Source organism: Gopherus flavomarginatus, chromosome 6, assembly GCF_025201925.1.
Source record: "Gopherus flavomarginatus isolate rGopFla2 chromosome 6, rGopFla2.mat.asm, whole genome shotgun sequence".
In the NCBI taxonomy this organism is placed as follows: Eukaryota; Metazoa; Chordata; order Testudines; family Testudinidae; genus Gopherus; species Gopherus flavomarginatus.
Window position 1 is genome coordinate 49875652 of NC_066622.1, and position 16070 is coordinate 49891721.

The window sequence follows — 16070 nt, forward strand, 5'->3', positions numbered from 1 at the left end:
GTCCCCAGGGCTGGAACATCCCCAGCCCAGCACCCTGAGCGTCATCCTAGTTATACCACACATATTGTGTGAAATAATTCCTCCCCCTCAGTTTATGCCCTGCAGAGAGTCGTGGCCTGTTGCAAAGCGTCTGTGGAGCTGAACTTTTCATTTTGCCGGCTAGATCTGTCCCAGGACTCGGCTCCTTTCTCAGCTCCCTGGGCGGCCCCAACACCATGCTTCCCTTGAAATCAGCTTCTGTTTGCTGCCCGTGCGCCTAACCCTGCCGGGCGCCTTTGTGTGGTTTCATTCTCCTTGCTTCCTCCCAGCTTGCCTTGATCGGCGTGTGGGTCACTCCCAGTCCATTAGCAAAGATGTTATTCGAGGCCGGGCTGAGCCCATCACCATGGCCACCCATCTCCCGGACAACACGGGGCTGGTCTGGGACGGTGGTTAACCCGCTTTCCAGCCCATCTGACAGCGCCCCACCCTGAGACCATCTGAATTAATGTTTCAGTTCAAGTTTTCCTGAGAAATAAAGGGCCTGGCTCTGCACTCGAGCACTCTGGCGTAAGCCAGCAGGAACACCGCTGGAGTCAGTAGGGCCTCATGGGATCAGGTATATACAGCGTGAAATTAAATTCACCGAGGGCTGGCACACGCCCTGTCAGCCACCAAAATCAGCAAAACAGGGACACAGGTGCCACCCAGGCCTGGCAAGGGGCGGATCTCACCCTGTCTGCACCAGGCTAGCACAACAGCAGTATCACAAACGGGGGCATGCAGTGTCCTGCTTCCTCAGCCAAGGGCCCAGGGCAGGAAACAAAGCTCTGGGCCCTAGCAGCACAGAGTGGGGGCAACGAGAAGCCACAACTGTACGGATCACAGGCATTTGCACAGATTTGCACACCCACCCAGTGGTACTGAGTGGCGAAGGGCCCGGCTGAGCCAGCGGCCATCATTACGGGATCTCATTTGCAATGGGGCTGCGGGCTGGTCTCCACCAGCAACTGAATGCTGAGTTTTCCCTTGAGCGTTCCCATGAATTCCACCACGTCCACACGCACAAACCCCACGCGGCGGGAGTGGCAGCAATCCCAGGACTGCGCTGGCACGACTGGGGTACAGCAAACGCCCCTCCTGCTCCCTCTAGTGTGGATGCAGGCTAGTGCCATGGCATAACTGCTGAGGGCTGCAAACCCTCAAAGCCTTCCCACAGTCCTCTAGGACTCCTGCCCCAGCCATTCACCTGCTCTTGTCCACACAGCACCTGCCTGCTCTGCTCAGGCACAGCTGAGTCCCACATGGCTTCCAGCACTAGCAGCAGGATGGGAGGGGCCCAAAGGGCAAACCCCTCCAGGGGAGAGACTCTCCCTGGGCTGCATCCTATTGTCTATGGTAGCACCTAGCAGCACCAACCCATGTCGGGGTCCCGTTCTGCTGGGCCCTGTTTAACATAGCGAGAGACACTCTGTCCTGAAGAGCTCATGGTCTCAAGAGCTGAGGAGCAAGAGGGTAAACTGAGGCACAGAGCGGGCAGTGACTCAGCAAAGGTTGCAGAGGTGGGAACAGAAGCCAAGTCTCAATGAGTTCTAGTGCAGTGCCCTGCCCACTAGGCAACTTTGCCACCGTCGGAGTCTCCCCAGCTGGCAAGTGGCAGAGACACCCAGGACACAGGTGCCCATGCAGCGTTCACCCAGTGACTGGTCAGAGGCACCCATGATGACCACAACTTGCTTGGACAAACCCTGGCCCTGCTGAAACTTGCCACCCACTCACACCCCTCTTCTTTCCAGCTCAACCCCCACCCCAGCGGCAGGCCGCCTGGTGTGGGGTCCAGCACCCCTGGGGCAAGAGCAAAAGGCCACGTACATCTGGACAGGGCCCAGGTATCTGAGCAAGCGCAGAGCCAGTGAGCAGATCCCCCAAACAGATGGGGCGAGAGAGTGCCCCAGCCCATACAGGCACCAACACCAGGAGGTGGCTTAATTTGCAACAGCGAGCCCTGCTCCGGGGCTCTGCACCTGTCCCCTCCTTTGCCAACTCATGTGTGCTTTCTGCATTCGCCCCGGCTGGGGTTTACAGAAAAACCTGCCCCTGCCCTGCCGGCTCCCCCAAGGCCCGGGCCATTCTGTGTTGCACAGGGCCGACCGGGGGGGGGGGGGGGTTGGGGGGGAAGAGGAAGTGGGGCAATTTGCCCCAGGCCCTGGGACCCACGAGCCCTGGCCCGGCAGCAGTCCGAGTCTTTGATGGCATTTCGGTGGCAAGGGGCCTTTCAGTCGCTTTGGTCTTCGGCAGCATTTCAGCGGTGGGGGGGGGGGGGGGGGCCTTCAGTGCTGCCGAAGACGTGGAGCGGAGCAACTGAAGGGCTCCCTGCTGCCAAAGACCGGGACCCCCGCTGGGTGAGTACAAGTACCACAACTCCCCCGTTTTGCCCAGGCCCCCTGAATCCTCTGGGCGGCCCTGGTGTTGCAAGGACGAGAAGAAAGGACAGGGGAGCAGAAGCACTCACTGTGCACCCTGTGTTGAAACAGCAGCTGCCACGTCCTGCTAGTTCACCCTTCAACCACATCAACTGCAAACTGGGCCTGTGCCCCCTTCCACAGGGTGCTGTGGGGCAGGGCACAGGGCTCCCCTCTAGGACTATCTCAGCTGAGGCCCCACAGATGCCACTAGCCACGTGCTCCAAACCCTTGCCATCTGGCACGGGGGAGTCCAACAGCCCTGTGCCACCACATGGACAGAGGGGAGACTAGCCAGAAGAACAACGTCACCCCTCTCCCCTTCCGAGGGAGCCTGCTCGAGGGGCATCGCCAGGTCCAAGGTGCCAGGACCAGCCAGGGCTCGCCGCATTGCCACCCACTGTCTAGTCCGCCAGTCACAGCACTCAACTTGAGGAATGGTGGGAAGTTCCCTGTGCTGCAATGCAATTCCCCCACTCAGCTGGAGATGCCTTGTGGCACCACCCACAGCACCAAGCGGATCTCACAGGCACCAGAAGAACTGACCAGAATCCATTCCTGCAAGGTACCATGATACTGGCCAGGATTTCCCTGTGCCCCAAGGGCACATGTTGGCTCCGGAAGGGGGTGGATACACAGGGGATTGATGGATGTGCTAATGGTCCCAAGGTTAAAGAAGGGAAGGACCAGACCTGGATTGCTGAGCCCCTGGAACGGACTCTGGCACAACCCCTGGGAGGAGAAGAACCAAACCTGGATTCCCATGCCCCTGGAATGGACTCTGGACACAGCTGCTGCAGTGACCCCAAAGCACAAGACACGGGACACCCAGCTTCAGGTTCAAGAAGGAAGGAGACAGTGTCTTACCTTTGAAGGAGAGCTGCACCCTCGGCGTGGCAAAGATGTAGTCCTTGGCGTGGGCCACCCGCCAGCCCAGCGTCAGCAGGGTGACCCAGAGGACGACACCAAGGAGGGGCATGGTGGGGTGAGTCTAAGTCCAGGAAGAGTCCTTGGGAAGCCTAGTGGGCAGGAGAAAGCAGTGTTACTAGGGCGGCTGAGAACGGAGTAGCCCACCCACTGCGGGGACATGGTTCTCACCCCATCCGCCTCTCCTATGGGGAGCACAAACCACAGACACACTCCAGACTACTGGCAGGGCCACACCCAGCTCATACATACCTTCCAGGCTCCTTCCCACATAGTTCCCCACGCATCAGAAGATGGATGAGAACTTAGGGGGAGGGAGTGAGCCTGTCTAGGAGTCTATAAACTCCAGGGGTCTGACAGTTGGCACAAGCCCCACTGACTGTTCCTCAGACCCTGTGGTGGGGAGATGGGGCCCCAAGTCTTAGGGCCACTGCTGGAGTAATTCCCCAGCCCCTGCCCAGTTCCCATGGAACACTGATCTGAGCTGACCTGTTAGACAAAGTGGCTGCTATCTGGTGAACGAGGGGTTAACCTCGGCCCAGCTTCCCTTTCCCTAGCGGGGGTGGGGGGGAGCTAGAAGCTGGGGATACAGATTCTGGGGAGGTGGGGCAGCCCCCCAAGAGGTTTGAGCAGACCAGGCATGACACTCTGACACTCCTTTCGACATCTCTTGCCATCTGGCCCATATAGAGGAGCCCGGACAGTTGGCTCTTCTGTATCTTTCCCGTGATTTTGCCATGTCCCCACTTATAAAAGCGACCCATCAAACCCAGCTCTGCTCCGACCAGCCCGTCCCACCCCAACCAGCCGCTCATTGAACGTGGGGCTAAGGGGAGACAGGCGACGGGGCAGGCCCAAAGGCTCGCCCCATCACCAGGCGCTTTTCAGGAAGGGACTCTGCAGGACAGCGGACTCCGCCAAGCAAGCCAGCATCCCCTGGGGCAGCACCGCTGTAATTAACCAGCTCACAGGCTGGCCTCTTTTGCCAAAGCAAATGGGGTTTGACTGAGGGACAGTAATCTGAGTGGCTGGGTCAGGACTGAACAGCCCCCTCCTGGCCCGATCCCATGGCAGCCACGGAGGGACCTGGCCGGCCCACCAGCTGGCAGCTGCTGGCCCAGATCCTGATTGTTCCCTCCCCTTCACATCCCCCACCAAGCAAAGAACCGTGCAAACCAGGGAGCGGAGGGGAAATCTGGACTTCATTATTTACAGAACAAAAAGAGACAAAAGGCACTTTGGAAAAAAAAAAAAAAGGTCTGTATGTGCCAGGTTGGCTGAGTGCCGCGGGGATACGGCTATACCATGAAGGGCAGAGCCAGGGGCCATGCAGGAACCACCAGGCTCCCAGGGGAGGTGGCTCCCAGGGGTCACGGGGGGAACTGAAGCTGACCTATCTTAACGTGGCAATGACAGGATTTTAAATCCAGACAGGACGCTAGTGAGCGGCCAGGGCTCCTCCCGTTAGTACTGTGCTGAGCCGAGCCAGCAACGGGAGTTAGCAAGACGCCTGGTCTGGATTCCAGGTGACGGAGACTCCTCGAAAACGCCTCGGTCCACTGGCTAATTACCCTATCAGCAAAGCCACTTATTGCATCTTGGAATTGGTGAACGTCACCTTCCAGTGCTGGGTCTTTGAGACCTTTGCTCAAAGAGAGCCGCCTGCTACCAGAGATCTCCTCCCTGGCACAGTGCTCACAGCCTGTGCTCAGTCTTGCCCTTCTAGCTTGACCTGCACCAGACTCCCTACGAACGTGGGGCATGCCCCAATCCTCGTGCACGGCCTCTGAACATGGCAACCTATCTGCTAGAAAGGAGGCAGTGCAATCCAGTGAGCAGGGCACAGGCTGGGCAGTCAGAACTCTAGTCCTGGCTCTGCCATGCACCTTCTGTGTGTGTATCATGCTTTGCCTCAGTTTCCCCTTCTGTGTAGCAGGGATAAAGGAACTGACTCTCTCTTTGCAAAGTGGTTTAAGATCACTATCTAGCTGCCCCCCCGCATCATTGTACTGAGTGGACTGCTCACAATCTGTAGTGTATTTCTCCTCACACACCCCTAGGGGGATGAGCTGTTATCCCCCATTGGGCAGGTGGGGGAACTGAGGCACAGAGAGAGCAGGTGACTCACTCATGGTCACAGAGAGAGTCCACTGCAGTGCAGGGATTTGAACCCAAGTCTCCCAAGTCCTATGCTACTTCCCTACCCACTAGGTTTCCCTTCTTCGGCAAGCAGCTGGAAGGACGTGGGAGGGGCTCTCTAACAGGGTCACTGCCTCCAGAGCACCCCGTCATGGCGGTGGGGGGGGGTGTTCCTGAAATATCCCTGCCTCTGTTTCCCCTCAAGTGACTCAGGCCTTCAGCTAAGCCCACCTTTTCCAGGGTGTGAGTCCAAAACCAAACACAAAACACAGAGTCTTGCCAGGCTCCCCTCCATCTCTCCCTTCAGCCCCCAGGCTTCTTTGGGCTGCCTCCTGCCTCTACCTCAGCAGCTGCCCCCAGGCCTTCCTCCCATTCTCCCCTCTTACTATCCATCTCCCCCAGCAGCCAGCCCAATCCCTCAACTAGTCCAGGGGGCCTGAATGGGTTATATGACCATCTTCATCTCTCTCTCGCCCACGGGGAGGCACAGTGGCACATCTGGGCCGAGACCCACTGCCCTTTCAAGGACCAGCTGCATCCAATGCCTTGTGAATGGATCCCTGCTGAATGGAGCCAGTCAGTGAGAGGGGTGCTCGGCAAGGTGTCCTGGACAAGCAGGGTGGATCTGGTCTCATTTGGGATAAGCAACAACAAAAAGGAACAGCCCGTTGGCACTGAACGAGTTGGGTTGGATCGGAGCTGCCCCGAGAGCAAGCGCGCTGGTCCGCCCCCAAATCTGCCAGCTGGAGCATCCACAGTAGGCAGGAGAGAACTAGCTTGGGGATAAGAGGAACTAACTGATCACTTGGCAGGCTCCTCACTGCAGTCTGGCCAAGACCCCGTGCTCAATCAGGTGTCGGGCCCCAATCAATCAGAAGATTGGCCTAAAAATCATGAGATTTAAGAATAAGAAACCGAGGTTCTTCCCCTTTGCCTTCTGATTTCTGAGCTGTTACGGTCACCCTCAGGTCATGTTTTCCAACTTTTCTCCTCAACCAGCAGGGCCAGAAACTTCCTTATTCCCAATCTAAGAGGGAGGCTCTCAAATGCTCACATGAATCCAAGCGCTGCAGCTTTACGGATCCCAAATTCCGGGACATTTGCCGTAAATGTGCAGGAGGTGGCGACACTGCCGGTGTCTGGGGATATCTGCTTTGCCAAGGGGGAGGAGAAGAGGGTTCATTTCACAGCTCTGTGCTCTTCAGGCACCGGTTTTTAATTCTTCCTGGCTCAGGGACAGATCCCACCATCTCCCTCCCACCACAGATGGGCCCCATGTTGCATGGGGAAATTGATGGTGGCAAAGAATCATTCATGGAGGTAACGGTGGAGAGATGGGGGTCTCAGACATTTACCCAAGGACCTTGTTTCCACTGGGATATTTGCTGGACAATCAGCCCAGCTGAGCCAGGCGGATGAGGCCAGCAAGCATGCGTGGGGGAGGCGGAGTACTACAAATCATTATATGTGCCTGCACGAAACCCTCTTGAGCCACGGAATCACATGAGCTGGTGCTCATCCCCCACTGGGCAGCCACAGGTCCACGCCTCTTCCAGTCCAGAGGCTGGTACAGCCCTGCCCAGCAGCTCTGCCTCTGCAGCAGGTCCCATGTTGCGTTCTGGAGGGCCCCAGTTCAAGCCCCAGGATGTGGCCATTGCACTATTCGTCTGAGGCCCTGATGTCTGGGACAAGTGCTGGGGGCAGCAGGGCAGGTGAGCTGGCTGTGAGGGACGGAACATGCCCTGATAGTGCTCTTGGGGCAGCGGGGGCCAAACAGGCCTTCAGTGCTGCCCCCTGTGCCCAAGGAGCAAACTACAGGGAGCTGACTGGAGGGGACTGACTAATGGTGGAAACTAACTTTGGGGATTTGATAGGAAAATCCCTTAAATTAGTCAGACGAATGGCTGGAAGGATGTTAGGCTGAGCCCCTGGGAACACAGAGCTTCTTTCAACTGTGGGCAATCCCCCCCTATCACAGGAATCACAGCTTCCCCCAGTCACTACTGTATTGCTATTGCCTTTGGAGTCTGTAAATATTTGTCTTATCGATCTATTTCCCCTCTCAGGCACACACAGCTCTCTCTCTCTCTGGAATCTATTGTACTCTCGCTCATTTCCATGTCAGCGTCTCCCGGCTGAGATTCTGCACTTAGCACAATGCCATGTGTTTTGGAGCCGGGACGTCTAAAAACCAAATTATCCTGAGATATAAAAGCTACAGTCGGCTGCAGTTAAATAAACCCCCCTGTCGGCTTTGGGAAATAGTTCTGGCAGATCCTGCTATTGCATTTGGATGGAGCTGTGTGCGCGTCAGAGGGGGAGTGAGATGGCAAACAAAGGAAAAGGGGGAAGAGGAGAAAAGGAGGAGAAAGACGAGAAAGGAAAGAAGGGAGGAGGAGGAGGAAAGAAAGAGGAATCAGTAAAAAGAATGAGAACAGAAAATAAGGTCCAAAGCTGGGAGGAAAACAAATGCGGAGAGAGCAGAAGGAATAGACCGATCTCCAAGTGCATCTTAGTGCTGTGATTCTTCTCTCCAATGTCGCTCACACTCAGATGTGGAAACTCAACTGCTCTGGACAGATTTGTTTTTCAACAAGAACCAGCCACCCTGTACTCCTGGTGCAGGCAGGCAAGGCCAAACTCCAAGGCTAGGCATTCTAGGTTATTTTTATTTCATTATAAACAGCACAGCTATTTTCCCTGTCCCCAAAATAAATCAAATAAAGATTAGCCGAAACGTTTGGGAGCCGAGGCAATTGGGCAGAAAGGGAAAGATCTCCTCAGCTCTGCTGCTGAAATGCCCATTCGGAGGGGGTGGGAGTGGCTGGCCTGTGCCGCGCCTGGCTCTCGGTGAGCGTGTGCCCAAGAAAGGGGCTCAGAGAGCAGGAAGTGTTCTGGGAGAAAAAGAAAGCCACAGGCTCAGGAGTCAAAAGGGACTTCTTAAGAACTCCGTGACTAAGACATGCACACGATGACATCAGCAAAACGCTGCAGCCCCTTGGACTGGACAGACAACTTCCCCCTACATAACTCCTCCGCAGCTACATTTAACCCTCCGTTGCCCTCCTCACGCCCCGTCCTCTCCCAGGAGGGGTCTCTCTGGTCCTTGGGGTGGGGATATGGGATATTCCTCTCTCTTTTCAGCTGCCTGACCTGTGCTGGGAGGGGGCAGCCTTGAAGTCTGACAGTGTATCAGGGCTGGAGAAGGTTGGGGGAAATAGGACTTCCTCTTAGTACCCCCCCACCCCCTCAGGAGAGCACCATTCTAGCCCCATGTGCATGGCACTTGGACCAGTCAGGTAAAAGAAGGGCTGCAACTGTGTTAGATCATTTCCAAGGGCTGACAGCCTGGGGGCATTTAGGAGACCAGACCAGGTGGGCATCATAGGTTGGGTGCATCAGCGGGGTCACCTGGGTAGCCTCAGACTAAGGCACCTGTCCTGGGTTTGATGCTGTGCCCTTATACCTGAGATATCTGCTGTCCCGGGACCCTTTGCTCCTGGTAGAGAGGAACTGGGCAGGCAAGCTGCATGTGGCCCCCTCTGCTGATGTCCCCAGCATCCTAACAGCATGGGCTGGCAGCGGGTGGGGCTGTATTTCTGAAGAGGAAGCGCCCTGAGCCTGAACAATGAGGGTGGCTCCCCACTAGCACTCTGATCTGTGCCCCCGCTGACCCACCCTCTGCCACTCTCCACCACAGCCACGCTCCCAGGGAGTTCACAGCACTTCGTGCCCTGCAGGGTGGCACTGGCAGGAGCTGGGGCTGCCATGTGACTCCTGACTATTCCCCCAAGGTGAGATCAGCCTCCCTCTCAGCCTGGTGGAGAGGACAGAGACACATACCCCCTTGCAGAGGGAGAAGGCAGAGTGAAGGGGGTGGACAAGCTGGTGTTGAAAACTGCCAGGATGAGCCAGGACCGAATGATGAGCAGACATGGCAGTGAGCCAGGCAGGTCCCCAAACCTGGACCCCAGGAGCATTCTGCCCATCTCCAGGGTTACCCCTGCCACGTTCCCAAATCAGCCATCTTGGGGCACCCAGTACACCCCAGGGTGCAGCACTGCTTTCTCCCCAATACACCATCCCCTGCCCCGGTGTTCTGCCCACCCAGACATGAGCTGTCACCACAGCCAACTCTGGGTCTGAGCACGCTGGCTCCTGTGGGGTCAGATTGCCAAGGGCCTGCCCCATTAGCAGGTCCCTATTTCCTCTCTGGGTCCCTTCTTTCCATCTTTCAGCCCTCTGGCTCTTCCCTCACTCCATACTCCTCCTCAGGCAGATCCACCTCTCCCATGGATTTGGGAGCCTCCCTACCCAACATCCATTCTCTATGAGCCCCACAACTCAGGGACAACCAGGCCACAGGCCATCCAGAGATGGATGAGGAGAGAGGGCCCTGCATGGGAGAAGGCAAAACAGGTTTTAATTGAAGCTGCTGCACAAAGAAAGGAAGGGGCAGGAATTGAGGGATGCTGAAATAAATGCCAAGAGCTGTTAATAACCCAAACAAGAGTTGTCCCCCATCCCAGGGCCTGGCTCCATAGTGTCCACACAGCCACCTGATGCTCTGGCCCAAGGGCCCCAGCCCAGCAACCCATGCCAGCTGTTGGCAGGAGCAGGGAAGTCTCCAGCTGCACTGGGGCCTGAGAGATCTGAGCCACAGCAAAGGAGAACAAGGGGTTGGCGGTTTTGTCCTGTCTAACAAATTGATGCAATTAACCAGGGCGGCCGCAGCTCCCCGGGCACGGGAATGTCTCCCACTAATTATACAGCAGTTGTGTTTTCACTGGGGAAATGAAAGCCAAAGCGAAAACAAACAGGCCAATGTGGGAGTGAGGCTGGCAGCAGAACCTTGAAGAGCTCCTCTCCTCCCGTCTGACAACCTAGACTGTAGGAAGATGATGGAGGTGGGGGACTGGCTGACCCCTCCCTACCGCCCCCCCCCAGAGGCAAGGCAGAGAGGGGGACATACTGCTGTCCCTAGGCCCAGAACTTGGGAGAAGAATTCAAACAAGGGGAAGAGGAGGGAGCAGGGGAAGGAGAGAAGGGAGAATGGATGATAAATTCAGGGAACTCAAGAGCCCATAAAGCTGAAAGAGCAGCGAGATCACTCAGACCCAGGGGTTTTGCCCACCTCTGCGCTGGGTCACCCCAGACCCAAAGCAAAGGCCCTGAAGCAGCTGAGAGCAGAACCCTGGGGCAGGTCAAAGAGGCTGGGCCTGGGAAGGGGACAGGGGAACAAAGCCCCTAAAGGTGCAAACCAGGCTGGGGTTTGGAGGCAGCCCCTTTCTGGCACCAGCAGGAGACTTCGGAAAGGGAGACGGATTTTCCTGAGCTGCAGGGGCTGCGGGTGGCTTCCCAGAGCCCTGCCCCATTAGGGCGCTGCGGGGAATCAGGCCAGCCCCGGCACGCCATCCGTTTCCTTTTCCCACGCGGAACTGTCGTCTCACCCGACTCCCTCCCCGGCTAAGGGCAGCGCCAGCTCGCCAGCCGCACGCCTGGAGGGCCAGAGCCGCTGAGCTGCCCCGGGGCGCCGGTGCACTCGGCAGGGTCTATCTGCCCCCATGGCTTTTTCGGGAGCTGGAGCTTCCCCGAGCCCTGCCAGCCCCTAGGAACTCAGGACCCCTGTCCCCTCCTCTGCCCCCGGGCGCGGGACAATACGATCCGACCCAAAGACTTGCGCTGCTCGGGGGAGTTCAAACCAGCCCGAAGTTTGTTGGGAGCAGCGCTCGCCTGGATCTCTGCCTTCCCGCCCCTCAGCCCCATCTCGGGACAGGAGGTCCCTGCCGGGGCCAGATCCCTGGCGATCCTCCGGAGGTGCAGCCCCACGGGCCTCCCCGGGCCCTGGCCTCGCAACAGGGGACGATGTTACGAAGCCACTGCCGGCGCGAAAGCCTTGGCGGAGTTGTGGAGGGCGCTGGGCAGGGGCCCGAGCCCCCGGGACTGGGGCTCGCACCCTGCTTCGCGGCGGATACGTACCTCTTCGGACGGCTCCGGGGCCCGACGGGGCAGCGAGGACGCGCGGGGCTCCCAGCCGCGGCGAGCTGCGGGCTTGGAGCCGGCGCCGATCCAGGGGCAGCCCCAGCCCGGAGGGGAGCGGGACCCTAGCGCCAGCCCAAGCGCATCTCAGCAGGGTGCCCTGCAGCACAGTCCCCGCGCCATTCCCGTGCGCCCCCCGCTGCAGGGTGCCGGCGATCAGGGGCGCGCCGGCTCTGCCCCCCGGGCCATAGGCTCCCGGAGCCGAGCTGCGTTGCCTTCCCCTGGCAGCTCAGTGCGCGGAGCGCTGGCTGCTGGCGAGACGAGCAGAACTGCGCTCAGCGATGGCAGACTCCGACCCCGTGCGCTCCCCGGCCCGCCTGGCTCCACAACTCGCACTGAGTCCGCGGCCCCGCCGCAGCCCATTGGCTTCTGCTGCCTTCGATTTGCATAGCCCCGCCCTCCCCCGCCCGGGATGGGGGGCTGGATTGATTGGCTTCTCCCCCCCCACCCCTTTCCACCTGTACCGCCCCTCCCCGCTGAAGCCGCTGGTGCCAGAGCCTCAGGAGGGCTTGGCAGAGGGAGCATTGCGGAGGAATGCTTGGAAGGGGATTGGTTTGGTCTCCTCCCCACCCACGGATCAGTTTACATGCACCCCCCCAGCCCTGCCCAGCTCACCTCCAGCCTCACTCTCCCCCCCCCAGCCCAGCCCCGTTCCCCTGCTCCAGCCTTAGGGCCTGGCTTGGCTGGTGCAGACCTTAGAACAGCCCTTTCCAAACCTTTGGTATCTTTCCTCACTTCCCCCGATTCTTTGATGCCTGTTTTCTAGGGGGAGTGCCCAGAAAGGGAGGGGGGGATGTCACCTAGCAAATCTAAATAAATAAAGCTAGTCCTTTGTCTGGCTTAGTTCTGCAGCCTATTGCACTGGAGCCTCCTGGCTCCCTGGGGTGGGTGGGGGAGAGAGAGAGAGGAGGAAGAGGAGTGTGAGTGACAGAGGGAGAGAGGGAGGGGAGGAAGGGGCCTTTGTGATATTGCAGAATCCAGCCAGCCAAATATCCTACAACAAAGAAAAACTCAGGCATAACTGACAGCAGCACCAAGCGAGTTCCTGTCATTATCTCAGCCCCCCACCCCCCTCCTTCCTTGCATCAGCTCCCCAAGACAAGATGGATTAACCCTTTGGGGTAGGAGATTCGGAGCCATCGCCCACACCAGCCAGAAGGCAAGCTTCCCGGGAGATGCAGGGTGAACCCCGAGTGCAGCGCTGGGGAAGTTGTTTGGAGTGGCAAGGCTTCAAGGCTTCAGTGGAATTGGTGCTAAGGATCTCCAGCAAATTTCCGGAGCCCTGCCCTGCCTCAAAATTCAGCAGGTGGTGCTCTTTCCTCTGAGCAAGCCTGATGCTGATCCACATTTCTTGGCCGACTCTGTGCTAGTGGAAGCCACGTCTTTCCGATGAAGTGTCAAACTATGGCTGTTGATCTCTTCCTCCCCAGAGATGGCTGCATGTCAGTGGTGGGTGGGGTGATTTGTGTGACCACCAGAGCATCTGGGGATTATTTGGGGTGAAAGGTGTTCTGCAAACACCCAGGATTGTTTTCTGCACAGTAAGACTGAGCAACCTGCAGTCAGGACAAGACACAGGAGATTTCTGTGATTAATGAGGAGAGCTGGGGTCCTGGGTTGTCACAGTCATTCCTCTTGGAGTTATCTCATACGATCCCAAAGCCAGGCTCAGGTCTGGAGCTAAGCAAGGATGGTGCATCTTTTCCCTGCTCCCTCTCGGCCTGTGCATCTGTGCTGCAAACATGTGGCTCATTGATGAGACAACCCAGGGAGCGAGGTACCACTGTTGTGAAGGAAATGTCCAAATCACTGCCAATGGCTATTCTGGGGAGTAGGACAACTCTGGGCCGTTATTTCCCCCGGAAAGAACTAAAGCAAATAAGCGCAGGTACATTTCCAACCCAAATCAACGCATGGCCCAGCGCTCAGCGTGTGTTAGGGTGCTGGACCCACAGAGGATAGTATAGCAGTTGGCTAGGGGATGTGCCCCTTTGGCTTTAGTGATTCACCCCTAGAGGTCTGTGGTTCAATCCCCTCATGATAACCAAGCGAAGAGCCCTTCCTTACACCATCCAAGTGACATATAAAGCTAGAGCTGCTGCCTTTTTGCAAGATGCTTTAGACAAAGGCAAGTCGCTGAGCTCCGCACAGGGGAAGAGGGTGGAATTCCCTGGCCTGTGTCATGCAGGAGATCAGGCCAGGGAGTCAACAGCCTGTTCTGGCCTTGGGATAATGAAGCTTATAAAGCAAGAAAATGAATGGGCGAGTGACCACACAGTACATACCCTCTTCTCCTCCATCCTCAGGCACACAGCTGTGCTACAGACCAGTTGCACCCCATCCTTAACTCCACCCTCCGGCCCTGGGCCCGATTCACTAACTGTGGTTGGTGTTTGGTGCAGTCATTGGTTGTGGCCACAGACTGGGCTGGCCCTTTATGGTAGTCAAGCTTGGCCTCCACCTGTGACTAGCAGGCTGCCTCCCAGTGAGGCCACGGAGCAGATGAGAGCTGAATGATTCCCCAGGTCCCCAGAAGAACCAGCATGAACTCAGCTGAGCTGGAGAGCTGCAGGAAGTGCCCGGATCCCGGGAAAGAACCCAGTTCATGTATCAGCCTCTCAGGTGGCCTGCAGACAGCAGGTAGGACCCTGTATCAGGGGAAAGGATCCAGCTCTCAGCTGACACCTGACATGTGGCCTGGGGAGTTGGGAAGTGCAAGGAGTAGAAAAATTTCTGCAGGCATCCCTGGGGGGTCAGGACAAAGGGCTGAGAGAGTGGAGAGAAAAGCCTCCAGAAACTGTAGCCAGGTGGGGAAGAGGAGCTGCTTTATTTTGGCAGTTTGCCTAAGCATTTGGTTTAACCCATAAATTGTGTCCTGTGAGGCAAGGCCCTGACACAGACTCTGATGTGACATTGACCCTTCCTGAGCTGGCAAGTTAGCCCCCTGGATTGCTTCTGTAGTGGGAGAAGGCTGAGTAAAGGGGTGGGTGCAGAAGGGTAGTCAAGGAGGCAATGGAAGGCTGGTGTCTCTAGTAGGGCAGAGTTAAAGTTGTGATGAGGTAGGGCAGAATTAAGGTTGTGATGAGTGGTGCAGCCAGTAGCTGTGGCAATGGGTGTTTATGAGTGGAGGTGTAGGGCAGATGTACTGTTAAGTAGATTCACTTTTCATTGCCTTGCTTTTGTGGATTTGTGCTCTGTGTGTGTGTTAATCCTGACTACTTTACAACAGAGATTGTTCTCTATTAATTCTACAGACTTTTTCTCAATGTTTCATGACTCTGAGGGGGGACTTGTGGGGTTAGACGTGCAGTGGCTGAAAAAGAATGCTTTGTCTGCCAGAGGCCATGCTTGAGTCCTTGTGTATCGGCAACTGCGCATGACTCATGGATGTTGCTTAACAAAACCTGACCGGTAATTGTACCACCTCATGGAGAAGATTTTTCTATGTGCCTGGTTTTCTATCAGCCAGGTTTGTATGCACAGAACATGGACTTCCAGTTAGAACATGAACAGTGGCTGAAAATGACTCAACAGCCAACATTTTCTTTTAACAAACCGCTCTGTCTTGCATCAGATCTCGCTGGGCTCGGCCTCCCTGCTACGTTTTGTGCAGATAGGTGAAGTTTTAAAAGAGAGATTGGTCAGCAATAAAAAGTAGGGCTGCTGAGGAAAAATTTCACCCCGAGCCAAATTCAACCCCCTCCTATTAAAAATGTATGAAGAAAACCCAAGCAAAAATGATGGAGGATATTCAAAGGCATGAAAACTAACCCTGGATGACATTTCACACCCAGCGGCTGCCTACGTTTAGAGGAAAGATAGGAATTTGGAGCCCAGTCTCAGTTGCAGCCCTCACTGGTGAGTTGCTACCAGGCACCTGCAATATGAAGGTGAGCTGTAAAGCTGGTTAATTACCACAGAGTTGCTGAAGCTCAGACAGGATTAGACCTGTCCAGGGTTGAAAGGCCTTGGGACTCTTCTGAGCTCCAGCCGCACGGTGAGCTCTGCCCTGTAGGATGCCCCAATAAGACACTGTGCACAGTAGATCGTGTAGATGTTTAAAATCTGGGCTCTGGGAGGAAAACGGTATCTTCCACACACCACCTGCATGCAAATGCAATGTCTCTTGGAGGGCACAGATCTGGGACCTGCCCTCTCCTCTCTGCTGTGAGCCATGGGGCACTGAAATGATCAGCCCTGGTGGTCAGTACTCACTAACCGGGCAGTTCACATCTTTCCAAGTGGCTGTTCCGGGCTCTGCAGATTCTCGCTGCAGCAAGTACTCCTAGGACTGATTTTTAATGTTTTCTTTGCATCCAGAACAACTAAAACCAAGACTTTTTATTCTACAGGAAAGCTGAGGTTCTGGAGAACAAGCCAGTAGATTCAGAGCGTTGTTGGCATGAGGGGTAGGTGCACAGTGGCTGTCTCCAAACCCTGGGCTGTGTTATGGACTGGGAGGGAGCAGTATATGTATTGGTAAGTGGGTGTGAGTCTAAGGAAAGGAATCTCTGCGGGGGTAGC

The 16070-nt window shown here is 56.6% G+C and overlaps 1 protein-coding gene across 2 annotated transcripts in view; it reads right to left on the reverse strand.

Moving 5' to 3' along the window:
* SEMA3F (semaphorin 3F) overlaps positions 1–11862 on the reverse strand; it is a 105175-nt gene extending 93313 nt beyond the window's left edge. For both annotated transcript variants that reach the window (XM_050958647.1, XM_050958645.1), the window contains exons 1-2: positions 11487–11862; positions 3309–3460 (exon numbers count right to left, since the gene is read on the reverse strand). In XM_050958647.1, coding sequence (XP_050814604.1) covers positions 3309–3420 — 112 coding nt within the window. In that variant the 5' untranslated portion in view covers positions 3421–3460; positions 11487–11862. The remainder of the gene's footprint in view (positions 1–3308; positions 3461–11486) is intronic.
* Between the last annotated feature and the right edge of the window lie 4208 nt (positions 11863–16070).